Genomic DNA, 25290 nt, shown 5'->3' with positions numbered 1-25290 from the left:
CGTTGCAACAGAGATCGATGGACGCGCGCTTCGTGCGACCGAGGTCGTTGCCAGGGTAGTCGGTGTCGGCTTCTGTCAACGGGCACGAGCCCGTGAGCGGCGGCGTCAGAATCGACGCGCGGGCACCAGGGTACGTGTAGCTGAAGCCGGCGTCGCTCTTGAGAAGACAGACACCACCGTCGCGGGCAACCCACACGTAGGCCTTGCAGCCTGTCGTGGCTGCGCAGTCGGCGCAGCAGCCGTCGGCGGTTGGGCGCGCGGTCGTGCCAATATCGTTGCCGGGCAGATCCGTGTTTTCGATGATCGCCGAGCAGGTTGGCGTCGCCGCCGAGACGACAACACTCGCCAGCAGCAGCGCGTAGTACGCTGCGAGCATGCGCATCGTAAGTGCAAAGTGAAAATGACGACGTTGAAGGTTGCCTTGTCGCAGTGGTGCCGGTATAGGAGGCCAGTCGCACACGATCGTGACGTATTGTGGCGCACGTCCAGCTGTTGGCAAATCCTGGGTGCACCAACGACTACACAAGACTGTCTCCAGACACACTTGCATGTGTGTCGACCGAAACGAGTGCTCGCCGAATCTGGTGCATTTTATGGTCTTAACAAGCCATCGAACGCAAGGTTCGGCGACGGTTGGCGCCAAGTAGAGCCGCCGGCTGCACGTGCACGCAAATGCTCGAGATTATTCAGCAGCGTGCGGCCAGCAGCAATGTACACACAAGGTGCATATCGCTCTCATATTCTCCGCCGCCTCTGCAGCTATCATTTAGGTATCATCCATATCCTCGTTGCTGTCGCTCGAAACAAGCTACTAGCGGTAACAGTTCGGTGTAGCGGATTGGTGCATAGGTTCTCGAGGTGGTGTCGACTGGCCACGTGTGCACACCACCAAGCACCACACGCCAACGAGCGATGAGCTCACATAATAATGGGCTAGGCGGCTAGGCTAGGTATACGTGTCTATGCTTCGCCTTGGACGACGTAGAAATGCTGCGTTCTTGCAGTGAAGAGAGTCGGTTGTGGCGAATACGCTCATCGCTATCAAGAGCGTCGGAACGGCTCGAAAGTTTTTTCTGCAATCAAACAACCGTCAGAACAACCACTGGACGGACACATACCGGTACAGTGTACGCAGTTGTCATGCCTGGCGTGGATTTTTCGCCCGTTTCAAAAACGCACCGGTGCTCACCCACGAGAGAATGGAACCATTTGTTGTTCTTGCTTTGAAATTGGCAGGATGAATAAATTGCGTTGATTTTTATTTGTTATGCAATATTTAAATATCACTCGTCGACGTCGAGTTGGGCAAGCCGTTGAGCAACCTTAGTTCTCCTGACAATGACCCTTGGTTGTTGGCGTCACGCAGGCAGTCCCGACGTCAGTGGCTCCGATAGCGAAAGGCGAGTACATGTACGGTGATTTTCTGTTGATTCTCGATCTTTGACTTGGCGCCACGGACCATATCAGGTCTTCTTGCGTTGCATCGTGGAAAATGAGCTAGCTATGCGTGCTCTTCATATGGAAGTTTACAAGCTACTCATATGCTCGTACGTCAATCAGCAACTGGTACGGCTACCAGGCTCTTGTCCTCGTAGGAACGTTAGTGGAGAAGCAACCTATGACATGGGATGAACATTCTGGCCAACCCATTGGCTGCATCTTTCGTAAGATTGGCCAATCCAATCCCGCCAAACATGACGTGTAAAGTGCGCGTACGGAATCTCTCTGAAGTCCTATCCCTTTCCGGTGATATTAGCTGGTGTCTAGATATCTAGAGCGCACCTGAAAGAGCCACCGTACATAAGATATGTCCGCACCTAATTTCAGCGTGGCCCTACAAAAGCGCGCGTAGTCCGGGAGTTTAACGGTTAACGGTCGGGCGTCGACTTACCAGAGAAAGTGTCCAAGTGAAGGCCAACGCGCAAACAGTGAGCGTTTCGCAATCACGTTCGATACGAGAGATGTTCCTACCAGCTCCCCCGCACGGGACGACCTGTTGTCGGCTGGATGCCAACCGTGCACCTCCGCTGCTGCAATGAAGGCACACACCAGACTTAACCTTAACCGAGGGTATATAATAAACCCTTGTCTTGACGTATTCCGATGATAGACTCGTAATCGATCGCGTCCATCGAGTTTCAATGGTTTACGAGCTTGGACTGCATCGTGCAAGCGAGCTGACGACACGACCGGCCTTAATAGTGCCTGGGCTTGTGCCGCCCAATGTCTGGCCGTTTGCCATCGTTTGCTCAGCTGTGTATGCCCGCTCCAGCAGCGACAAACACAGGGATTTTAAATCAAGCACAAAAAATCATCGTGTTGTCTCTTGTCCGACGGGCGCGAACCGCACGTTTCACGTCCACGAAAGCAGCTTCTCGAGCGCTTCGAGGTCGTCGGCCGGCGCCATGACGATCTCTTTCTCGTAGTAGTTTTCAATCTCGGCCAGGTCGCGCTTCGACTTGTTGTCATGGACGAAGTTGATGGCCGCGCCCTTCCGGCCAAAGCGGCCCGTGCGACCAATGCGGTGCAGATACGTCTCCGGGTCCTATCACAACAAGCAGATGAGTCCTCAGCGATCGCACCACGCATCGCACCGGCTGGTTGTCGCGGTTGACGGGAATGTCAAAGTTGACAACGAGCGAGACGCCGAGCACGTCAATGCCACGCGCCAGCACGTTGGTCGTGATGAGCACTTTGGTCGTGCCGAGGCGGAACTCGTCGAGGACCTTGTCGCGCACCTCCAAGGCCATGTCGGCGCCGTGCAGGATGCCGCACGAGTGGCCCTTCTCGCGCATGCTCGCCGTGAGCTTCTTGGCCGTCTCGCGCGACTGCACGAAAATGACGCTCTTGCCGACGTTGAGGAGCCCGAAGAGGTCCGAGAGCACGTCGTACTTGTGGGCCTGCGACTTGCAGTCGATCCAAAACTGCTTGATGCCATCGAGCGACAGCTTCTCCTTCTTGACCGTGATAATGTTGTGGTTGGGCACAAGCTTCTCGGCAAACTCGCGTACTTCGTCCGCGTACGTGGCCGAAAACAGCAGCATCTGGCAGTTGGGGTTGCGGATTTGCCTATGTGTGTATCGAGTCCGAGGCGTGGAGAGAGAGAAATCCAGCTACTTTTTGATCGCGAGCGACCGGTCCCGCATGCCCGACTCGTCAATCATGACGTCGGCTTCGTCGAGGACAAAGATCTTGAGGTCCTTGAGGTCGAGCTGGCGTCGCTTGATGAGGCTCTCGATGCGACCCGGCGTGCCAACGACGATCTGCGCCGTGACCGACTGGCCCTTCTCGAGGTCGTTGCCCGGGACGGCGAGGAACGTTTCAATGTCGCAAAACTTGCCCATGATGGTCGCGACGGCCATGATCTGACGGGCGAGCTCGCGCGTCGGCGCGAGGCAGAGCGACTGCGGCTTCTTCTGGTTCGCGTCGATCGACGCCCGGTAGAGCATACCGAGCACAAACGTCGCCGTCTTGCCGCTGCCGCTCTGCGCTTGGCCAATGAGGTTCTCGGGCGGACTACAAGGCATGAGGACGTCTGCGCGGTACGAGGTCAGAGAACAGACTTGGAGAGGATCATGGGCAGCGCGACCGACTGAATCTTCGAGGGCTTGGTAAACTTCATCGCGTACACGCCCTTGAGCAAGTTCTCGGGCCTACAAGCGTCGTTGAAGCACGGCGGTATGCGCAGAGCAAGGCGACGTACAAGTTGAGCTCTTCGAACGTCACGGCCGAGTACAAGTTGGTGTTGGGGTCGTTTTGAAGCACCTAGCGCTCACATGTCATCAAGACGTCGATCCAAAGCGGCTCGTACATGCAGCTCGTCCGTGTATTCTTGGTCGTCGAGGCCCTGGCCCATGGCCATGATGTGCTCGAGCGTGTTGGCAATGTCGTCTGCACCAAGGAGTCTTCCATAGGAGCTACGACCATGCAGGAAGCGTACCGGTGTTGAAAGCATCGGACTCGGCTTCCACGGGCGCAGCCGGCGGCGTGGCGGCGTCGGCGGCCGCGACGGGCGCGTCGGCAGGCGGCGGGACTTCGGTAGCAGGGGACGACATGCTCACGCACTCTCTTCCTTTGAATTGGGGCCCACGATTCAAATTCATCCTCGTCCGGATATCATCCGGATATACTGCTCAAGGCAATTCAAGCATGAATGATGGTCGGCTGGAACCCGAGCCAATCACGTGGCGGCGCCGGGAGAGAGTCGTCCCGCCATGGTGGAGTTGGTGACACAAAACGCAGCAGCTCCACGAGCCCGTTGCTTGCGACCAAGGCGACCCGATTCGCCTCTATCGTTTCCCGCGGAAGCGAGGCGCCGCCTCAGACACATTGGTCGCACACATTATGTGAGGGCACCTCAGTGGCCTTTGTTGTTGCAGTTGTTGCCACGTAGTATTTGGCTGACACAATTGCACTCCAATATTAGCTGCGTCTCGCCCATAGCAGCTTGATTGCACAGCGCTGTTGATTGTTTCGTACAGAAGACAAGGTCAGAGTCGGTTGTACCCGTGCGTTATGAAGTGTACGAGTGCAGCCAAGTGCCCTCACTCGTCGCCGCGTGCCTGGCGTGGACGTCTAATGCGGCTCTGGTACGAATTGGAATGGAAGAGACGAAACCCTGCACTGTACAAACCCTGCACTGTGTTGCACTGGTTATAGGTTATAAGGGTACTGGTCAATCAGGCGGCCAGAAGTTGGCACTTGCAAGGGACGAAGAGACCTTGCTTGGACGTGGTCCATTCTCTCGCATGGCCGTGGAATGAGCCTTTTTGTACCACCCAAAACCAAACGAGATGTGTGGTCTCACCTTGGCTAACGTTATCACTCTCTGGAACGGCGGCCTTGGTATCAGCATGTTGTGGTTGATAATATACCGGTATTGTGGCGATGGTGGACCAACTCTATCCTTGCTAATTCAAAGCAATTGTGCGATGGTCAAGTGGGCACAGATTCGTATCCTCAAGCCGCTGCCACAGGTGTCGACATTCGTGGCTTGGAATTGCCCCGATCTTAGAATTGCCCAGATGATATATGATTCTATCAAAGTGGCTCGAGATAGCCTCACGCAAGCGTCCATGGACAGCTCGATCTGAAGCGCCCTGCTCTTCAGTAACATGCGTCCTATTACCAGGTACATGGAGCTTCGCGGCTCTTCCGGCATAGCGTCCGTGCTGCCGACCGTGCCGCAGCGTCGCAGGCCAGCTGTTTGTATATGCGCAGGCGATTGGCCTCGCAATCCGATCGTCGCCATCGGTAATGATGGGAATGACCATTTGCGAATTCCATGGCCGAGATTGCGCCGACCGTCGAGAAGCACTTGGAGCCGCCGCATCATGTGCTCCTCGAGACGCCCAGATCGGACTGTTTCGTCGGCAACGGCCATCCTCCAATGCACCTGCAGGCGGTCGACGACCATGACGTGTACGACGAGCCAGCGTCGGGCGCATTGGCCTGGCTGCGCGGGTACGCGGCCAAGATGCGCGGGCGCGACGACCTGCCTGCGCTCAAGGAGGTCAACCCGGCCCTCGAGTTCTTCGTCTGCGACCGCAAGACGCTGCCGGCCCTCGCCAAGGTGCCGGACCTGACATCGAAGAAGGCGCGCGTGCTCTGGTGGTCGTTTCTGAGCAGCTTTGTCGGTATCGCGATCCTCGCGGCGATGCAGTACAGCGCGAGCATCTACCTCTACCCGTCCGACCAGAAGATCACGACGCTCATCGGGTCCTTTGGCGCCATGTCCATCCTCGTCTTTGGCGCCGTCGAAGCGCCGCTCGCGCAGCCCCGCGTACGTCCTCCTTCGGCATGTTGCAACCCATCTCAGTGTGCTTAGAATGCGATTTTGGGCAATACGCTCTCGGCCTTTGTCGGCGTTGCGATCGCCAAGGTGCTCTACACGGCCGAGAACATTGACGAGTACATGTGGGTCGCCTGCGCGCTCTCCGTGTCGCTCTCCATGGTCGCCATGCAGCTCACGGACACGGTGCATCCGCCCGGCGGCGCCACCGCGCTCATCGCGGTGACATCCGGCCAAGACATTCAGCACCTCGGCTTCTTCTACGCGATCTTTCCCGTCTTTGTCGGCAGCTGCATCCTCGTGGGGGTACACACATGATGCTCTTTCAATATCGTGGGGTCTCACGCATGGAGTAGGTCAGCGTCGTCATGAACAACATTGAGCGCCAATTCCCGCGCTACTGGCTCGTTAGTACTTGAGAGTCCTCGTCCTCTAATGTAATCTCGTTGCTTGCTTCTCTCTTGCTGCGATGCGCCACGTCCTCTTCACCTAAAGGCGCATTGCAGCGTCAAGACGAGACGACGCAATGGCATCTTCGGGCGAGTTGCGTCAAAGTATTCCAGCAAACGCGATCGAGCATCATGGGCTACCTGCTGCTTCCTTGAATCCGATCAAGTTCAAGGAGCATGTATGTCTCTAGATGCTCCTTGAAGCTCCACCACCGTTCACTGCTGCTCCGTCCAGAGAGGCTAATGCTGGTCGATGGGAGGACAAGATGCAAATGGATGGTGTACACGGGAGAAAAAGAAGTTGTTTGCTAGTAGTCGCGGACGATTGCGACGCCGCCCTTGGAGAGCAGCTCAATGTCCTTCTCGAGCTGCGTGAGCTCCTTCTCGTACGTCTCCTTTCGCCGCACTTTGCCCTGCGTGTCGAACGACACGTTGTGGCAGAGCTTTTGGTACTTTTGGTTGACGTGGTCCCACTTGGCCTTGAGCGCCGAGATGAGCTTGGCGCGCTCGTCGTCGTCCAAGGGCTCGACCTTGGGCTCTTGGTCGGCGAGGATGTTTTTGTTTTGACGCACAAACTCTTCAATCATTTCGTTCTCTTGCTCGATCTCTTGCTTGACCTCGCCGAGGTACTCGGGCACCTACGCCGTTGACATCTCGTATCCTCGTGCGAATGCGAAGGAGGTCGTACCTTGCCAAAGTCGGGCTTGTGGCGGTACACGGGCGGCTCCTTCTTGGCGCGGGCGCGGTTGCCAGGCACGTCGAGAATGGCCTCGACCGCGTTGGCCGTGATAAAGTTCTTGGACGTCTTGAGACCCATCACGGGCTTCTCGTCGGCCTTGACGACAGCGGCCTTCTTGGGCCCATTGTAGTTGAAGCGGGTCGCTACACACATACAATAATGTCATATTTCAACAGGCAAGGCGTGTACGTTTGGACTCTGGCATTTTGCACTTGGACTGCTTCTTGATAAAGTCCTTCGGGTTGGGCTGCTCGGGGAGCTTCCCAAACGTCTTGGCTTTCTCAGGTGGGCTCTTGGGCTTCTCGGGCCCGAGGTTGGACCCGAGCAGCTTGGTCTTGCCGTGGAGGCCGAACGTCGATGCGGTTGGCTGCGTCTGTGGGTCGTGCGTCGAGTGGTACCGCTTGGGCTTCTCCGGCGCGACGACCACCTTGGGGATGAGGTTGTAGATGCACTCTTCCCGCTGCATCTTCTCTCTTGCTGCAGGTGGCACGAACCAAAGTGGCGTTGGCGGCTATTTTCAAGCCTGAAACTGCATTTCGTTTGTATTTTTAGACGCGCAGCGTGCCACGTCATGGCGGATCGACGGCCGTATAAGCCAGGTGGACGTGGCGGCAGCAGGCAGCAGGGGTTGAGCAGTGCCCACCGATGGACCAGCGTGCGAAGCGACGACGGAGGCACCGCGCCGTCTACTCCATCCACCTCCATCTCGGCGGTGCATGCGAGCCGTTTCTTCGTTACGACGATCTTGCGAGGAGCATGCTGTGGCGTAGCGGCAAGCAGTATATGGCCAAGATGCGGGGCATCGACGACCTTGCGCGGCTCAAGGAGGTCAACCCCGCCTTGAACCTGCTCGTCTGCGACCGAAAGACGATGGCTGCGCGGTCCCGAGACGCTACGCTCGGGCAAGCGAAGCACCGGATCGTATTCTGGTCGTTCATAAGCAGCTTTCTTGGCATCTCGCTTCTCAGTCTGCTGCAGTACAATGTACGCCTGTACCTCTACCCAAGCGAGATCCAGGTACGCAGATCCTCACAACTTGACCTCGATGATTCTTATGACGCGGAGGCGACGAGCTTGATCGGGTCGTTTGGCGCGACGGCCGTTCTCGTCTTTGGCGTCGTCGACGCGCCGCTCGCCCAGCCTCGGGTAGCATCGTCCTCTTCTCCGTCGTTGCAGCTTCAAGGCGTGTGTAGAATGTCATTGGCGGGCACGTGCTCTCGGCCACAATAGGGGTGAGTATCGCCAAGGCGTCGCTGGGCAACGACTACATGTGGCTGGCCTGCGCGCTTGCCGTGTCGCTCTCCATGGTCGCCATGCAGCTCACCGACACGATGCATCCGCCGGCCGGTGCCACGGCCCTCCTTGCTGTGATCTCGCCGCCGGCGGTGCGCAACCTTGGCTACTTTTACGTTATCTCGCCCATCTTGGTTGGCAGCTGCCTTCTCGTGGCGGTGATTGCTTGCACGCATGGAGGGCCGCTCATGCAATGGGGTCGTCTAGGTCAGCGTCCTTGTCAACAACTTGCAGCGCCAATACCCGCGGTACTGGCTTCGTGCATCGTACGTCGTCCGAGACGTGGTTGAATGCTATGCTCATGCGGGGTGCTAGGTAGCTGCGACAGCTGTATGTGGATGCAAGCACACAAGAAACTCGACGTCATGCGAGAAGGTAATTGACGCGCTTACAACACGAGCAGCGTTTAAAAGACGATCGTGTCGAGCATCGCGCCAAGGCACTGTACCGTGTTGAGCGCCATGAGATCGTACACGTCCGACTCGAGGTGCTTCTTCGGGTCGACCTTGCCGACGTTGAGCACAACGAGCTCGTCCGCGGTCTTTTCGTCTTCCTCCTGCACGCGTTCGTTGTACTGCTTGGTGAGCTTGAGCATGCGCTCGACCATCTCTTCGTTCTTGGCCGAGTGCGCTTCGAACGGCGTCAAGACGAGACCGTCGCTCCATGTGTTCTTGTGCAGGTTCATGAGCATTTGCTCCTCAAGCTCGTTCTTGCGGTAGTCGATCGCAATCGAGTAGTAGTGGCGGTTGAGGCCATGGATGAGCGCTTGGATGCTGGGCTTGTTGAGATGACCAATGTTGGACGTCGTCTGGCGCGGCTCTTGGCCGAGCATCATAAGCTGCGGGTTGATCAAGCGGAACGCGTCGATGACCACCTTGCCCTTCACACTTTGAATTGGGTCAATGACGATACTCACGGCGCGCGCGTTCAGCGCCTCGAACGACTGCTGCGTGTTAATATCGACGCCCGAGAGCCAGCAGCCAAAGCCGGGGTGACTATGGTACCAGCCGACGACCATCTCGGCGCGGCCCGTCTGCTTGAGCATGTCAAGCATCTTGGTCTGGAAGACCGGGTCCACGGCCTCGACGCTCACGCCCGTGCCACTCTGCGGCATCGCAAACACGTCCAAGCACACGACCGTGTAGTCGTCGACGAACTCCCCGAGCATGAGGCCCATGACCTCCATGGGCACGCCGGCGCGGCCGTGCTTGAGCATCTTGAGCAGCGCCAGAGACGAGATGTGGACCTTCTCGGCCGTGTCGACCGCGGGTCCGTCGTTGGCGCCGCCCATGCCATGGCCCTGCATGCCAGGGAGGTTGCCGAACAAGCGCTGCAAGCGGTCCATCGTCGACGCTTTGCTTTCGTAAAGAATGTGGGGTTGCTGCAAAAATCTATTGCAGGTAAAATCACCGCTTGTAATTGGCTAAAAAACAAAAGATTTTAGCCAATCCAGAGGGAGGCATCGCGGAAGCTTCGATCTTCTGCGCCACCCTCGGTGACATGAAATGGCCTTGAGCTCTGAGAGCTGTCGGCTCAGGAACAAGCAGCAAGCGGTCTGCTATGCAATAGTACATAATATTTTAGATTATCTCGATGCACATGCATAGACCTCTGTACTTCCAGAGTTGAGGCGACGTTGAATACAGCCAAGCAAAATTGCAATACGCCATGTTGGGCCCAGCATATCAAACGTTGGTATCGGATCGATCTGCTTCGATGAGGGCACCTGCGGACGCTTGGAGGTTGCGAAAAGGCGAGAGGAAGCATGTCTTGGTAGGGACATACTGTCAACGAGATGTGGACCTGGAAAATAGAGAGGGATTTATTCACATTTCGTACCAACATTCAGCGCAAGGAATCTTCAGTGGCTCGTCGTATTGGGTCGATCTAATGCTCCCTATGGCTTCTTCCATCCGACGCACATAACTTAGATCTTCCTTGTGGCACTTGACGCCCAACGTGATCTTGGGACTGTCAATCGAAGATTCAATCGCGCTGATTGGCGGGATCGTTGAATCTGCTCGTCTCGGATTGGTCGGCGAGTTTGCAGTTGCATGCCAATCCAGTTTGCAACTTGCAGCATGGGCCAAGAGACGCCAATGGCGCCCACCCTCACCGAGTCAATGACGGTGGCTTCATACGTCGTGGACCTCGAGGTCAAGGAGCGTGTCCTTATGGTACCCAAATGGGCGGCGCGCCAAGTCGTGCTCACGGGCCAAACCCTCGAGGTTATGGACGGCGAGAAGCTCAAGTTTGCGTGCAACACGACCTACTGCACGACGCGGCTGCTCGAGCCGCTTGATTCGAGTCGCCTCTTCCCGTTCCAGCTGCTTGAGCACGGCAAAGTCAAGTTGACACTCAATGCACCCACGGCGTCGGCGCGCGAGGATTTTTTGTCGCACTTGGAAAAGTCGGTCGTCTCGGACACGTGGGCCGTCGAGACGAAGGACACGTGGGACTCGTTTCTCTCGGTCGCGGTCGCCATCAACGAGAAGAAGGCGCTTGAAGGCAAATTCCGCATCAAGCCCTCCAACGTCTCGATCCAGCAAGTGACGCAGCACATGCTCGACATGAAGGAGGTCTATGACGTCGTTGCCGGCCTGCCGGACGTCGACAGTCTCTACGAGCTCTTCTTGGGTCTCGAGCGCGACTACAGCAACGGCGTCTTGGGCAACTTTGCGCACACTGTGCATTTGCTGCACCCTGTCTTGTACAGCAAGGGGGTTAAATCTGCACCCCCGCTCGTCGACATTCTCACTCGCTGCCCCAGCCCTTCGTGCGGCGTGGCGCTGCCCCAGTCCATGGTGTACCTCATGCACATCCGGAACAAAGCTATCAGCTGTCCGACCTGCGGCCGCGGCATCCTCTACGAGACGTACAATCTCACCGCTTTCGTTGGGAGCCACCCGTCGTTCACGGTCAACTGCACGCTGCGGGATAACCCCGTCGAGTACGTCGTGATCGTGCCAGACGTGCCTCAGGACGGCGCGTGGGCAACATTCCTGGTGCAGCTGCAGCACAACATTGCTGCCGGTGCGGCCGCGGCGAGCAAAGCGGGCGTTGCCACCATGCGCTCAACGATCCGCGATGCGGTCAGGGCGTACCGTCAGAACGCTCTCGGGCGCTTTCACCTCGACTTGGTCCAAGGCATGTTCCGGCAGCTCGACTTTGTCAACAAAATGTGCCCGCATTTCGAGTACTGGACGCACCCGGATGTGGTCGCCGCTTCGATCACGCGCTACGACAAGTTTATGGACCTCATGGCGGTCAAGGACCGCGGTGTGATTCTCGTGCCGACGTCGGACATTGACTTGGTCTGGCACGCGCACCAGACGTCGCCGACCCAGTACGCAGCCTTTTGCCACAACCTGATGTGGCGCAAGACGCTTCTCGACCACGACGACACGATTCCCGGTGACGACCTCGCCAAAGGGTACGCCGACACCTTTGTGCTCTGGTCCCAGACGTTTGGCGAAGCGTACTCGAGCTTCCCGCCGAGCTACGAGGCGTGGGTCAAAGACAAGTCGACGGACCCGATCACGCGCCTCGTGCTGCGTAAAAAGTGGGCCAAGCACGGCGCTGTACCTGCCAGAGACAACCGGTTCTTTGGCGTCAACGAAGCGTACCCGGTCGACGCGATGCCGTATGCGGTCGCTGTCACCGACGCCAACGCGACAAAGCCCGAGGGTGACGCGCCCTTGCCCGTCTACGTCACGGTGATTGGCACGCCGGTCATGGACGGCCGCGTGCGCCAGCCGTACTCGCGCCACACCGTCTTGATGTACGACGCGGGTCTCCCTTACTACTACATGCCCTACATGTACGTCGGTGGCTGCGGCGGCTACGGCTACTACGGCGTCGGCGGTGGCTGTGGCGTCTCGGGCGAGGCGTACGCGGGCTGTGGCACGTTTGCGGGCGATGGCGGCTGTGGCGGCGGCGGTGGCTGCGGTGGTTGCGCGACAGGCGGTTGTTCGACGGGCGATGGCGGCGGCTGCGGCGGTGGCTGTGGCGGCTGCGGCGGCTAAGTGTATTGGAACGATCTTCGTCGTGGGTTCTCTTCCCGCTTTGTTTATAAAATGATGCTATTGTATCCACTCCTCACAACATGTTGGCTATGGGAAGGCGGCCGGAAGGGTGCTATAACATGACCGCACGCAGGTACATTCGCTCACGCTTGAGGGTGCACGAAGGAGGACGGTTGCGCAGCTGCAGAAAGAACCGATATAAATCCTCAGTCACAGCGTTGGAGCTGCGATGGTGAGAAGAGAGAGGTGCTTTATACGACCAAGCTGTGCAAGAGAGCAGCAAGCCTGCATTTTGGGGCAGCGGAGGAGACGCAGCGCGATTTCGCTGTGGGAGCTGAACACTCGAGACTGGCAGTACGCATGGTCTCTTGCGCGTTGATGCTGGTGAGAAGCGATCGATGAGGTTCAAAATGGCGCCAAGGAAGCTATCCGGATAATGGAATATTATCCGTACTGGCGACTCGCTGCCACATTGCCGATGGAGATGGCACGGCGTCGCGTCGAGATCAGCGTCCATGACCCGCTCGCGCATGACGACGACGCGCCGGACGAGGTGACCTTGAGCACGACGACCCACATGGAGATGACGCTGGACGAGATGAACATTGAGCTCGAGCTGCAGATCGACTCGGATGGCATCGCGCGGTCCTTCTTCGAGTGCGCAGGTACATGCAGAAGCACGGCCCTAGACGCACGAGGCCATGTATATATGAATAGCGGAAGGCAACGTCGAGACGCTTCGCATCCTCCTCATGACCGACCCGAGCGGCGAGCTCCTCAACTCGGTCGACGTCGACGGCTTCTCGGCGCTCATGATCGCCGCAGGTAGACAACCCACCTCTCTGGCGACCTCTGACGGCAACCATGACGCAGCGGAGGGCAATTCGGAGGTCGTCCTTGAGCTGCTTCGGCTCGGCGCAGATGCCAACCTGCGGACGTTTGAGCTCAAGAGCGCAGCGCTCCATTTTGCAGCCAAGGTATACTCCCGATTCTCATCAAGAGGAGACGCTCACATGACATTAGAATGGCGATCCGGTCATCGTCGAAGAGATGTGCAAGCATACCAAGCAGATCGACTTGTCAACGCAGGTAGTCAAGTCACCAACTTGGTCGTTGTCGTAAGCTGCATGGATATTGCATTAGACACACCGCTCGTCTGGGCTTGCATCGAAGGCCGGGACGAAGCCGTGCGCATCTTGCTTGACCATGGCGCCGATCCGCGCGTGAAGAACCACTTTGACGCGACGACGCTCATGTGTGCGACAATGCTGGGCGACGACGCGACCGAGGGCATCGACGCGTGCCGCAAGAACATTGTGGCCATGCTACTGCAGCAGTAAGTTGTCCTCTGCATCGACTATCAAGTGGTATTGACTTGGTTAGGTGCCCCGAGATGGTCAACGCCCAGGACCGCGATGGAACCACGGCGATGCACTTGGCCGCGTCCTGCGGCTACTTGCAGTGCGTTCAAGAGCTCTTGGCGCATGGCGCCGACATTACGATTCGAAACGCGATTGGGCAAACGCCGCTCGAGGTATCTAACGCGCCGCCAGCGTGCTTGCATGGAAAGAATACCATGTGTAGGAAGCCGAGCTCACGGGTTGCAATGGCAGTGAGCGCTGCGTCGAGTACCTTCAGTCGCGCTGGCTCATCCTCGAAGAGGAGGCCAAGGCCCGCATGATGACGATGCTCGAGATGGAAGACAGCCAAGCGACGACGACGCCGAAGAAAGCGGCCGCCAACAAGAAGAAGAAGAAGGCGAAGAAAGCAGCTCAAAAGAAGACCAAGGCCAATAAGAGCGCCGTGACGCTAGCCATCGACGGTCCTGACTCGGACGACGACGAGGACGCAGCCGTGGACACTCCTGCCCCGTCGCCGACGCCCGCCACGTATTAGCTCCTTCTATGCAGCGCAACGGACGTGAACACTTGGTATAATAGGAAACCATACGAGACGGACGACGAGAATGCCATGGCGTGGACAACCGTGAGTCGCAAACCTGCGCCCAGCACCAAGGCCGACAAGAAAAAGGACGGCGACGCGTCACCAACGGCACCCAAGCTCTCGACGACCAAGGGGCAGGCCAAGCCAACTACCCCCAAACGTCCGATCAAAGAGAGTGCGCCAGCATCCACAAAGGTTACTGTTGCGGCGCCGGCGCCGACCACTCGGGCGCTGGAGCCACCACTAGCTGCCATTGACGCCCACGACGCACCACAAGCAGTCGTGCCAGAAGCGGTCGTACCAGAAGTTGTTGCACTTGAGGCCGTCGCACCAGAAGCAGCGGTGTCGGAGCCAGCCATCCACAAGGACACCACCGAGGACCGTCCGGCCGCACATGGCAGCACGCTCCTTCAGAAAGCGCTGACGGCCGAGAGCGAATCGGAGGACGACGGAACACCCGACTTTCTCATGCGCTTGCCCTCGCTCGACGCGACGCCGTCGTCGCCAGAGTCGGCTCCCTTCTCCAACAGTGATCACGTCAGCACGTTGTCGCCTGTGAGTCAGCTCTTCCAGCCGAGCTACACACCTTCGCCCTTTCTTCGGCCTCGACCCATGGTATCTTCTGATCGACTTGATGCGACACGTGTGCTGACACTGCATGTAGTGGGGCCGCTTTAGCTCGTCCGAGGCCCGGTCGTACCGTCGACAGCCCGTGTCCCGGGGCGTGCTCAAGACCAAGCTCTCGTGGCTCGACCCGCTACCGGTGCACGTGCGCGATGCGCTCAGCATGCTTGCATGCGGCTTTTGCGCCGACCTCATTTCGGAGAACGTGCAGTGCACGGCCTGCACGCAGCTCTACTGCCACCTCTGCGTCCCTGCACCCACTTTTGCGTACCCTCCTCCTTTCTATCGCGACGACAGGATGATGGTAGACGTGGCGATGCTAGGTGCGTGCGCTGCGGGCACATCCTCATGCGCTCCGAGATGAAGCACAACGCGTTTGCACAGGCGCAAGCGGCGTCGGTCGGGCTCTTGGCGACGACGCCGTCGACGACGCTGGAGGACCCGAACCCGCGCATGACGACCGACGAGCTACAGACGCGCTTGTATGCGCGGGAGCCCATGGCCGAGCAAGTCGCGCTGCATCCCATGGGCCTCGTGCCAGGCCAGGACGCGTACTTGGCGAGCTGCAGCATGGCCCAGCTCGACGTCCTGGAAGACCTCCACTATACGGTCGCTCTCTTCCATGGACGAGTTCCGGACTGATAGAAGGGGTAGGGTCTGCGCGACATCAACAAGACGCGCATGGAGTGGATTCGGGCCCAGGAGCGCATGAAGTACGAAGAGGAGCTCAAGACGACGCAGAGTGTCTACTCGCTCTACCACCAGCCACAACAATAGCCACAGACAACAATAGAGCATGCTCTGTACAACAACGATTACAAGTGCACCGGCTTGGAGATGGCGGTCGCGGGAAAGCCATTCGTGGCGCGTGGCAGCCGCGCTTGCGGAGGTCGCTCGAGCGCATACCCGGAATGCCCCGTGTACCGGTCGGACGCGCGCTCGGCGACGACGACTGGCGACGTTGGGTCCGGGGTACCGGTCGTAGGTCGGGTCCGAGTAGCGCTCGAGGGCCATCATCGGACTCGTGTCGGGCGACGCCCCGGGGTACCGCTCGAGGTCGTAGTTTGGCGGCACGGCCTGCGAGAGCTGCCCCATGCGCCGGGCGTGGTACTGGTACGCCTCTTGGAGCATGCGCACGCCACGCTCGGCCTTCATGCGCTTCGCCTCGCGCGCGCGGTCCTTCATCTTGTTCAATAAATAGCTACATAAGACAATATTTGTGTCGACTCGCAAAATTGGATGCACAAAAATGTACCGGAAGGCGAGGACCACGTAGTCGCGCTCGCTCTCCGAACTCATTTCAAGGTCGAGCGTTCGCGCCGCCGTAATCAGCGAGACGCAGTGCTTGGGGTTGGACTTTTGTGCCAACCGCTGAAAGACGGGCGTGCCGTGCCCGAGCCGGAGCTCCTTGACCTAGAGACATGTCTCAGCAATAGGGCTTTGGGTAGAAAAAATACTACCTCTTGGAGGAGGATCGACCCGCCGCTCTTGCCCTTCCACGTCACCTCGCCGTACTTGTCGAGGCTCAGCTGGGTCTTGTGCGGCTTGCCCTTGCGACCATACTTGGAGACGACCAAGGATCCGAGCTTTCGCATAATGAGCGTCTCGACGTGCGCCGACGCCTTCTTCTCATTCTCGTACGCTTGGGCGACCATCAAATCAAAGCTTCGCCGCAGCCTACGTGTCATCGCATCAGCCATCGACGATCTTACGATCGCACAAGTCCGTCCGTGTACCAGTCGCACTCGAGCGGATTGCGCACCACCAGGTCCAGCGACCGCGTCGGCGTAATGAGTGAGAGGCAGCAGCGCGGGTCCAGCGGCGTCGTTTTCTTGTCGGCCTTGGCAGCGGCCTTACGAAACACGTCGGACGCAAACCCGGTTTGCACGGCGATGACCGTCGAGAGTGAAATGCTCTTCTCCTTCTTCGTGAGCGGGTGCAGCACGTTTTGGAGCTGCATGCCGAGCTTGGGCGTCCACCGGATCGTGTCGGCGTTCTCGACGATGAGCTGCGTCGCGTGCGGCGCGCCCTTCCGGCCATACTTGACGACGTTCAAGCCCGAGACGCACTGCACCGCGATGCGAAACTCGGTTAGCTTGCGCCCGAGCTGGTCGCGTAGCACGGCTTGGGCGTCCGAGCGCTGCTTGGCTTCGCGAATAATGTATTGACAAATGAGCCACCGCAACGAGTGGGCCTCGAGCGCTAGTACCACAGGAGCAGACGATGAGCTTGGATGGCTTCGCGACGTGGAGGGATACCTGTGAGCTGCTTGCGCTGCACGCCGTACGCGACGTAGCTGAAGTACGTTGGCGCCCACTTGCACGAGAGACAGTCGATCATGTTGGCGCGGATCACGGCGCGGACGATCGCGCTGCCGTGGCGACCCGAGATGAGGCGGCGCGGGTCCATGTACACGTCCCGCAGGCGCACCACCGCATGGGGCTCGCGGACTACGTCGTTGTCGCACTCGCTGTCGTCGTCCGCGTCAAACGACTTGTGCTTGGCGCGCGGCGAGAAGACCTTGACGGCGAGGGCGACGTTGCCCGCGGGCGACGACACGAGCGAGAAGCTCGAGCTCGACGACGCCGACGACGTCTTGCGCTCGCGCGACTCGTCAAAGAGGCGGACTGCGCGGCTGCGCAGCGTCTCCTTGAGCGCGCGGAGGTGGTTCTCGCGCTTCCCGCTCAGCGGCTTGGCCGGGTTCTCGGAGAGCACAACGGTCTTCATCGGGTCACGGCCAGCTCGCCGGAAGACGTCAAAGACCGAGGTGGCTGGTTTGGGGACGGAGGGAGTCGTTGTGGAGCTGGGCGTCTCGCCGGCCTAGGCAACTTAGAACTTAGCGCGACGGTATTTCGTCGCGGCTACCTCCTGTGCTTGCTCCCACGGTGGCGGGCGTCGACTCGGAAATGCTGCGCTTTTTATGCTTTCGTGCTCGGCCATACAAAACCCAAGTTGCAATAAACGCTACACATTAATAAAGCGCTACCCGCTGGCAGCGTGCCACGCTGGCGACGCCGTCGTATCCGGACGCGTATACAAAAGGGCAATGTGGGCTGTTTGTATCCGGACAACCCGATCTTCCATGTGGTCAGTGGGATCGAAGGTGACCCAAGCATGCGAGTTCGACGGCCTGTCTACGAGGCTGCAATGCACATCCGCGCAGCACGAGCCAGCGCAAGCGGATAGAGCTTCAGGAAACGAGAAACCTCCTCTCTGCACGAACGCTGCCAAGTTGTCAACTAAGAGGTGTAGCTGAGGCAATGCGCGTCATCGATCTGGCCCTATCCATCGCATCTATCCATCGCATCTATCCATCGACTACGCTCGTCGATCCATCACAAGGGAATAAGTTTTATTCCCTTGATCCATCATCACGCTCGGTCGCGGTGACGCGATTGGTTGGCCCACACCGCGTCGCTGTTGTCACGCTCGTTACGCCATCATGCATCGTCGCCCTGCAATTGTGTAGCGCGATCTCGGTTGCGTCTGGGCTCACCGACCGGATGATGATGCAGCGTCCACAGACAGTACCTGGCGCAACACGGTGGGGATGAGCCACTCGGACAACCTCACTACTAGAATAGTATTATTGCGCCGTGCTGGTCCCGTGCATACCCGGTGCGCCTTGTGTGATGTGCGAACGTCTCACATACAGGCGTGCGCATTGCTTCTCACTGCAAAGCTTCATCGTCTTCGTCCATACAGGCTCGCCAGTGGACGAACGCCAGCTCGACGCGCGTGGCAGCGTTCGCGGACCTCTGCCGATCGACGCGAGATGTCGCCACGTCCACCGCACAACGTATTACCCATCCGTGCTTGAACTTCCATGTTGCTGGTGATTGGCATCGTAAGCCTGGCTGGATACACTGTACTACGCCGACGCAACGGAAGCGTGGCACCAAGGGTCTTGCGTTCCCCGACTTTACAAGAGGCCACGGCGGTGTTTCAGGCGACACGCAGGACGCAGACCAGTCGCTAGGGTCCATCCATCGACGTAGAAGATGTTGCGATCGTCGCGCACGCGGCTACGCGGTGCGCAAGGGTTGGGGTTCACAGCAGCATTTCGTCGCTGTGGACAGCAGGACAAGGTGTGCAAGCGCGTCGTGAGCTTTCCCGTTCTGTGATGCACGCGTCCCATCATCAAGGATCGGTGTATGGTACGCGATCGGTGTTATAAAACCAAACTAAGCGCGTCCTCAAGTTGTCATTTGCATCTAGCATCCAGCAACGAGAGCAAGATGCACCGTCGCTCGGAGCCCGACACGCCAAATATGGATTCCTTAGTGTCTTCTAGTTCTCCGCCGCTCGACCGACCTGCTTCCACAATGCAATCACAACGCGCTCTTCTTCTCGAGCCAACGTCGACCAGTGCGCTGGGCGGAGACGCTCAACGTCCGTTTCAAGAGAAGTCGCCAACGCCTCCGTCACTTTACCTTTTCTTGCTGGACGCATGCGACGCGCGCTCGTCTTCTTCAGCGCGACCGTCGCCGCCTTGCGCCCGCGGGCGCTGACGAGCGAGAAGGACATGATGCCCTTTGTCAACAATGCAAGTGCGTCGGCCGCCATGGACGTCGGCCACAACGTGCTTCGCACGATCACCACGCTCCGTGGCGGCGACCCCGCCTTTTACGCTTCGCTCTACACGGCGCTGCAGATCACGTACTGCGACTACCTCTCCAACACGGACCACCACGCACCTGGCGACGAACCGCTCGCGACGTGGCCGAGCAGTATGCACAGCGAGATGGCCGTGCCGCCCTACTACCGCTTCGTTGCGAGTTCGCACCCAAATGCGCTCGTCGACGAGAACGGCGATTGTCTTCGCCTCGTGTCGCCGCCCGCGGCCGTCGCCACGCAGTACGAGCGCGGCTACTGCGAAGTGATCGCCAACTGCTACTGGTCGACGCTCCAGTTCGATGACGCGCATGACCGCGTGCCAGTCTACGCGACCAACCAAGCCGCGGCGCCACCCAGCGACGCCATGACATTGCCGCAAGCGACGGCGACGCTTCAGAAATGGGCCCAAAGCGCCGCGTACTTTGTCGCGCCGCCGATCATCCTTGGCGTCCTCTGCTTCCTTGGCTGCCTCTTCTTTCTCTTGTGTCGCTGCTGCTGCAACCGATGCGGCGGCCGCAACGCCAAGCCGTCGGGCTACTCGCGCATGGAGCGCGGCGTCCCGATCGCCTTCTTTCTCGTCTTTGCCGGGGCGATTGCGGGCGTCGCGATCGCGAGCTTGCTCTACTACAACGTCATTACGAATGAAATTGGATCCCTCTTTACAACGACAGTGACGACGATCTCGGGCCTCGTCTCGTGGGTGCACTCGATCGCAGCGCCGCTCGTGCACCTTCGGGACACGGTCGTGAATTCGGCCGACGCGATCAGCGTGAAACTCAACAACTCGGACTTTATTGCAGATGGACTCAATGGCCTCGTGCACCGCCTCGAAGCGTACTTGCCTTTCTATACAGACTACGCAAGTGGCTGGATTGCTGATGTTGCCGTTTCTAGATTTGAAAACCAAACGTACAATGTGGTGCTGCCCCGCGGCTGCGTCGTCGGCACGGATCTCATTTGCATTCCGTGTGATGTGTGCACCTCGATCAACGTCCAGGTGTCGGACGCGGTGTCTCAAATGGAGTCGGCGGCAGGCTCGGGCATTGCGACGCTTCAAAGCACGCGGTAGGGACACCATTTTAACTCGTGCAAGGTCGTCAAGGAGGTATATGATCCTAGGTCGTCGCTGCTCTCGTTGCTCGTCAACTCCAAAGACACGATCAAGAGTACCGTCAACAACGTCGTTGTCGGCGTCGGCTTGCTCTCCGACATGGCCGGCAACGCGACGCTGCACGTCGACACGTACTCCAATACGTGGCAGCACCAGTCGCTCGCACGCCAAGCCGGGATTCTCGTGCTCTTTGTGTTTTCGATTGTTGTGATTGCCGTCGGCGTGATTGGCATCTGCTTTGGGCTGACACCGCTCCGGTGCCTCGCCATCATCCTCCACATCGCGTACCTCCTAGGTATGCTCACTGGGATTCTACCTCGACGATGCGATGCGGTATGTAGGTTTTATCACGCTCTTGCTCACGTTTATCATTTCGGCGGTCTTTATCGCCGTGAGCATCCTCATGGGCGACGTGTGTCAGCTCACGCTGCTCGTGGCGCAAGACTGGACGCCAATCCTCGGGCACTCGTCGGGCCGCGGCCTCAACGCGTGCTTCCAGAACCAGTCGCTCATCGACGCCATGGGCCTGCAGTCGAGTCTCGCGTTCGCCAACAACTTGACGATTCCGTCGCTGAATCTCTCGTCGATGCTCCAATTTACGTCCCTCGACGCCTTTGCCGAGACGATTTTGGCGGTCGGTTGCGTATCAATGTATCAACACGTGTCTCACATAGATCCACCGTTCGTAGACCAACACGAGCACGTTTCAAGTCGACCCGACGCTCCTTCCGACGTTCCTCTCGGTCCTCAACAACTTTACGAGCCAGAGCTACATTGCGTCGACGCAAACGGCCGCGGTCGCTGCGACGTGCGACGTCAACGACGGCAACTTTGCGCTGCAAAACCCAACGACGCCGTGGCTTTTGCATGGCAGCACAGCCCTGACAGACCCGGTCGAGGACGTGGCCTCCATGTACCTTCCGTACCGCAACCCGTGCGCTGGCGTCCTGCATCCTGTCTGCGGCCACAACACCTTGTGCCCCTACGACGGCTTTCTTGTCGAGATCGTCTCGAACGTGCGACTCGTTTTGCGCATTATTGCACAGGGTCGATATGGATTGCGTAGATGAGCGCACTCGTTCGGGTCACTGCCGACGCCAAGACCTTTGTCGATGACATGCACGTGTCGATGCTGCAGCTGGAGAACGCCACGAGCACCTTTTCGGTACGCATGATGGAAAAGCGCAGGGTGCCAACGACAGCGTTTAGGGCCAAGTGACCAACTTGAGCTCGACGCTCAACGAGATCAGAGAGGTCCTGCAAGCGTCGCTCATTAGCGACGTGCGTGCATTTGAGAAGAGCATGAACTGCACGTTCGTGGCCCGCGATTACAACCGTTTTTACGTCGCCCTCTGCGGTAGGTAGTCGAGTGATTTTTTGTTGTTGAATGCGCGCATAGGTACCGTGACGCCCGCGCTCCTCATGATCTCGCTGTGCCTCTTCCTGCTCGGCTTGTTCTGATTCCAATCAACGTGACGCTCATCATTCTCACCAAGCGGCTTCGGTCGCCACACGTCGTGGCACCGACGACAACCAAGCTCAAGTGAGGATTCCACGATGATATTCAAGACATATGTATTGGTTGCTTTTTGTTTCACGCTTGAGTGGATCTACTTGAGATTGTTTTCGGCCAGGACGGGCGAGTGGCCGTGCCTGTACCGGAGTCGCTTGACCTAGAGTCGCCGAAAAGTCAAGAAAAAGTCAAGTCAAACGGACAGAGTACCATGAGGATGAGCGTAACGTTGATCGGGACGAGGAAGACGCCAATGAGGAAGAGGAAGAGCGCGATCATGAGGAAGGACGGTGTCATGTAGCCGCAGAGCTGCTCGGTGAGCTCAAAGTACGTCGCCCCAATGAACGTGCAGTACGCCTCGCCCTTGATCGTGTTGACGTCCTTGATGAGCGTGCTCTGGAGGGTCGTCGAGATGTTGTTCATCGTGTTGGAGAGCGTCGAGACGTTCGACTTGAACGTCCCAATGTACGTTTGGAGGTTGGTCATATTCGTCCGCATGTCGGCGATAAACTGCGTCGACTGCAGCGAAATGGTCTGAAGTGTCGTCACCTACCCCCATCGACCGTTTACCTCTGAAATCGCAGATAGTATGAACGTACGTTTTGCCACAGCTGCACAATGTAGCCTTGGTACAAGCACGGCGTGTTGCTTGACGTGTAGCAAGTGCCGGGCGGAGGGGCCGGGCACAAGGCGCCGACCTACCCCATATTTCAATCCCTCGTACATGCACAGATTTTGTCGTACCGTCGTCGGCGAATACTTGGAATTCATGTAGTTTTCTGGCGTCTGGTTGGGCTGCTGCGGGTCGCTGTTGGCGGCCCACGGCGTAAAGATGTTGGTGAGCGTATACGCGCCGCCGGTCGCTACACACCCGGCGGCATTGATCGACGAGTTGCTGTTGAGCGCATCGAGGAAGAACGTCGCGAACGTCGGGTCCAAGTTGAACGTGCTTGTCGAGACGTTGTTGATACTCGTCGCAAACGCGTCAAAGGTCGAAAAGTCGAGCATCGTCGTGAGGTCGAGGGTCGGAAACTCAATGTCGGTCGCAAAGGCAAAGCTGGACGTGAGGTTGAACGCGTCAATGAGCGACTCGTTGGCGTGGAAGCAAGCGTTCATACCCGCCGCTTGGTCGCCGAAGACCGTCGTCCAGTCGGCAGCGACGATCGTTTGGAGCTTGCAGACGTCGACGAGGACGAGGCTCACGGCGATAAAGACGATCGAGACAAGAAACGTGACGATGATCGCGATGAAGCCGACGCTGTACGCGAGGTGCATGATAGGTACAAGCCCGCGGCACGGCGTCAAGCCAAAGAAAACGCCGAAGAGGCCGACCACAATCGTCACGATCGCCAACGCGAAGAGCGCAAGAAACCCCAAATCCGTGTACTCGCTGATGCTCTCCCAGCTCGACTGGACGTCCAAAATGAGCTTGTTTTGGTTCTTGATCTCCAACTGGAGCTGCGTATTGGTCGTCGTAACGCTCGCAACAAAATCCGAAATCGTGCCACTCGCCGAGACGAGGAGACGCATAATGTCGGTGCGTGCAGTCGCGAGCGCTACACACCGCGTATGGTGAGAAGGAAGAATGGAAAAATAGGGACCTACCGGAGACGCCCGTGCCCGCCACCGAGTTCATTTGGTCGCGCGCCGCACCCACTTGCTGGCTAATCGTCGTGCACGCATCGCAGGGGGTGCAGAACCGGTCGGTGCCGACTGTGCAGCCGCGCGGCAGCGTGACGTTGGCCGTGTTGTTGGCAAACTCGCCGAGCCGGAGCACAATGCCGTTGAGACCGTCCCCGATAAAGGCCGAGCCCGCGAGCTGCGCGTCAATCTAGAACCAGATCTGAGTGATAGTTTTCAGCAGCCACAAAAAAGAGTAGTACGTTGGAGGCAGACGACTCGACCGTGTCGGCAATGTGCAGAAGTGGCGCCACGAGCCTGGCAATCCAGTCGACGATTTGCGTAATGAACCCGAGTGCAATCGTGAAAACGTTCTATCACCATTGGAAGTAAGACCACTTGCGATACATCAAGATAGTAAATGGATGTCGTACGCTCACCGAGGTCGTAATGACCGTAAAGTAGACATAGGCGAGGCCCGCGAGCACGAGAATGGCAATGGAAAACATGAGGTAAAACACGATCGGGATCGTTTTCTCGCTGCACGAGTAGCCGCCGGGCTTGCCTTTGCGGCCGCCGCACCGGTTGCAGCAGCAGCGGCACGTAATGAAGAAGAAGATCGTAAGAAAGCTCAGAACGAACAAAATCGCTGACGGAATGGCGCACGCGCCGAAGCTGTCGCGCCACGTCAGCAGCGTCTTCCAAGCGTCTTTGACCGTCATGGAGCCGGACGGCGGCTGCACGGCTTGCTTTTCCGCGTAGACAGGTGCGCGGTCCGTCGTGGCCGTCGGGTCGATCGCGCGCCAGTAGCAGTTTTCTTTGACTTCGCACATGCTGTCATTGTACTGCTTCTTGACGCTGGGCGGTGGGTTGAGGACTTTAATGCAATTGCCGTTGCTGTCCTTGAGCGCATATTCGCTCGACGCCAATACAAATCTACGTGTCGTGAGTTCTCTCGTCGGATGGGTCGAGATCGAATGTACCGGTAACACGGCAAGATCTTGTCGTCGGCGCCGGTGTACCTTATATCGGGGCACAGCCGCTCAGGAGGTGGGTCCGTCCCCGGCGCCAAGTTTTTGGCGACATCTTCCATGACGTCAGCCTCGCACAGTGCAATTTGAACCGCGCTGTAGAGTTTGTCGTAATAGTCAGCAGCGCTCGCGCCCCGGAGGTTGGCGAGGAATTTCTCAAAGTCAAGACTCGCCTCGCGCGCCTGGATCATCGTGTCGTTGCTGATCGAAGGTGCCTTGATCTCGACGAGCGCCCGCGTCTCCACGGCCTGATGGCTCGTCGACTCGTGACGCAGCGACGCAGTCGCGGCGGCCAATATGGCGGCAACGACGAGTGCGCGAACCCCAACCATGGACGACCTGTCTTCTTCTTGATCCGCGACGAAGCAACGAAAAGAAGATGTGCTGCCTTTCTCGCGAGGCATTTTTAGCACCAGGAAATGGCGGCAAAGCTAAAGATACCCTGCTAAAATTAGCGAACCGATCGGCATAAATATACCATCCACAACGGACAACCAGGGTTCCGTATGCCCTTGTGATGGACGACCATGGGG

The 25290-nt window shown here is 58.3% G+C and overlaps 11 protein-coding genes across 11 annotated transcripts in view; 5 read left to right on the top strand and 6 right to left on the bottom strand.

Moving 5' to 3' along the window:
* Nucleotides 1-382, bottom strand: part of SPRG_21006 (hypothetical protein) — a gene marked incomplete at both ends in the record, with an annotated part of 2339 nt that extends 1957 nt beyond the window's left edge. Inside the window, one exon of the mRNA XM_012350116.1 lies at nt 10-382. Within this exon, the coding sequence (XP_012205506.1) occupies nt 10-382 (373 nt within the window). The remainder of the gene's footprint in view (nt 1-9) is intronic.
* Nucleotides 383-2304: 1922 nt separating this feature from the next.
* SPRG_11246 (hypothetical protein) lies at nt 2305-4055 on the bottom strand (the record flags this gene model as incomplete). Its single annotated transcript, XM_012350059.1, has 7 exons — nt 2305-2545; nt 2595-3069; nt 3118-3516; nt 3564-3653; nt 3704-3765; nt 3812-3891; nt 3941-4055. The coding sequence occupies 7 exons, from the start codon at nt 4053-4055 to the stop codon at nt 2354-2356; spliced, it is 1413 nt and encodes a 470-aa protein (XP_012205449.1). The 3' UTR covers nt 2305-2353.
* Nucleotides 4056-5281: 1226 nt separating this feature from the next.
* Nucleotides 5282-6252, top strand: SPRG_11245 (hypothetical protein). Its single transcript, XM_012350058.1, has 3 exons — nt 5282-5782; nt 5828-6097; nt 6148-6252. The coding sequence occupies exons 1-3, from the start codon at nt 5285-5287 to the stop codon at nt 6208-6210; spliced, it is 831 nt and encodes a 276-aa protein (XP_012205448.1). The 5' UTR covers nt 5282-5284; the 3' UTR covers nt 6211-6252.
* Nucleotides 6253-6548: 296 nt separating this feature from the next.
* Nucleotides 6549-7445, bottom strand: SPRG_11244 (hypothetical protein; the record flags this gene model as incomplete). The annotated part of the gene is made up of 3 exons (XM_012350057.1): nt 6549-6878; nt 6929-7122; nt 7169-7445. 3 exons carry the CDS (start codon nt 7443-7445, stop codon nt 6549-6551), a joined length of 801 nt encoding a protein of 266 aa, XP_012205447.1.
* A 254-nt stretch (nt 7446-7699) lies between these two features.
* On the top strand, nt 7700-8587 carry SPRG_11243 (hypothetical protein; the record flags this gene model as incomplete). Its single annotated transcript, XM_012350056.1, has 4 exons — nt 7700-7996; nt 8045-8125; nt 8173-8430; nt 8480-8587. The coding sequence occupies exons 1-4, from the start codon at nt 7736-7738 to the stop codon at nt 8585-8587; spliced, it is 708 nt and encodes a 235-aa protein (XP_012205446.1). The 5' UTR covers nt 7700-7735.
* A 12-nt stretch (nt 8588-8599) lies between these two features.
* On the bottom strand, nt 8600-9642 carry SPRG_11242 (26S proteasome non-ATPase regulatory subunit 14). The gene has a single exon (XM_012350055.1). The coding sequence runs from the start codon at nt 9615-9617 to the stop codon at nt 8679-8681; it is 939 nt and encodes a 312-aa protein (XP_012205445.1). The 5' UTR covers nt 9618-9642; the 3' UTR covers nt 8600-8678.
* A 711-nt stretch (nt 9643-10353) lies between these two features.
* Nucleotides 10354-12297, top strand: SPRG_21005 (hypothetical protein; the record flags this gene model as incomplete). Its single annotated transcript, XM_012350115.1, has 1 exon — nt 10354-12297. The coding sequence occupies one exon, from the start codon at nt 10354-10356 to the stop codon at nt 12295-12297; it is 1944 nt and encodes a 647-aa protein (XP_012205505.1).
* Nucleotides 12298-12775: 478 nt separating this feature from the next.
* SPRG_11241 (hypothetical protein) lies at nt 12776-15675 on the top strand (the record flags this gene model as incomplete). Its single annotated transcript, XM_012350054.1, has 11 exons — nt 12776-12962; nt 13015-13122; nt 13171-13274; nt 13321-13349; nt 13391-13633; nt 13681-13831; nt 13882-14186; nt 14238-14856; nt 14906-15132; nt 15189-15474; nt 15520-15675. The coding sequence occupies 11 exons, from the start codon at nt 12776-12778 to the stop codon at nt 15640-15642; spliced, it is 2382 nt and encodes a 793-aa protein (XP_012205444.1). The 3' UTR covers nt 15643-15675.
* A 5-nt stretch (nt 15676-15680) lies between these two features.
* SPRG_11240 (hypothetical protein) lies at nt 15681-17780 on the bottom strand (the record flags this gene model as incomplete). The annotated part of the gene is made up of 7 exons (XM_012350053.1): nt 17731-17780; nt 17124-17685; nt 16602-17067; nt 16326-16542; nt 16121-16278; nt 15826-16066; nt 15681-15803 (listed from the first exon to the last, which is right to left on the bottom strand). The coding sequence occupies exons 2-7, from the start codon at nt 17590-17592 to the stop codon at nt 15681-15683; spliced, it is 1674 nt and encodes a 557-aa protein (XP_012205443.1). The 5' UTR covers nt 17593-17685; nt 17731-17780.
* A 1535-nt stretch (nt 17781-19315) lies between these two features.
* SPRG_11239 (hypothetical protein) lies at nt 19316-22054 on the top strand (the record flags this gene model as incomplete). The annotated part of the gene is made up of 8 exons (XM_012350052.1): nt 19316-20316; nt 20377-20547; nt 20602-20888; nt 20935-21227; nt 21283-21609; nt 21660-21758; nt 21803-21950; nt 21993-22054. The coding sequence occupies 8 exons, from the start codon at nt 19316-19318 to the stop codon at nt 22052-22054; spliced, it is 2388 nt and encodes a 795-aa protein (XP_012205442.1).
* Nucleotides 22055-22137: 83 nt separating this feature from the next.
* SPRG_11238 (hypothetical protein) lies at nt 22138-25152 on the bottom strand. The gene is made up of 8 exons (XM_012350051.1): nt 24710-25152; nt 24161-24662; nt 23990-24100; nt 23712-23937; nt 22851-23662; nt 22706-22804; nt 22317-22655; nt 22138-22266 (listed from the first exon to the last, which is right to left on the bottom strand). The coding sequence occupies exons 1-8, from the start codon at nt 25087-25089 to the stop codon at nt 22204-22206; spliced, it is 2532 nt and encodes an 843-aa protein (XP_012205441.1). The 5' UTR covers nt 25090-25152; the 3' UTR covers nt 22138-22203.
* Between the last annotated feature and the right edge of the window lie 138 nt (nt 25153-25290).

The sequence above is a fragment of the Saprolegnia parasitica genome (genome assembly GCF_000151545.1).
Source record: "Saprolegnia parasitica CBS 223.65 unplaced genomic scaffold supercont2.61, whole genome shotgun sequence".
In the NCBI taxonomy this organism is placed as follows: domain Eukaryota; phylum Oomycota; class Saprolegniomycetes; order Saprolegniales; family Saprolegniaceae; genus Saprolegnia; species Saprolegnia parasitica.
This window is presented reverse-complemented; position numbering and strand designations above follow the sequence as displayed.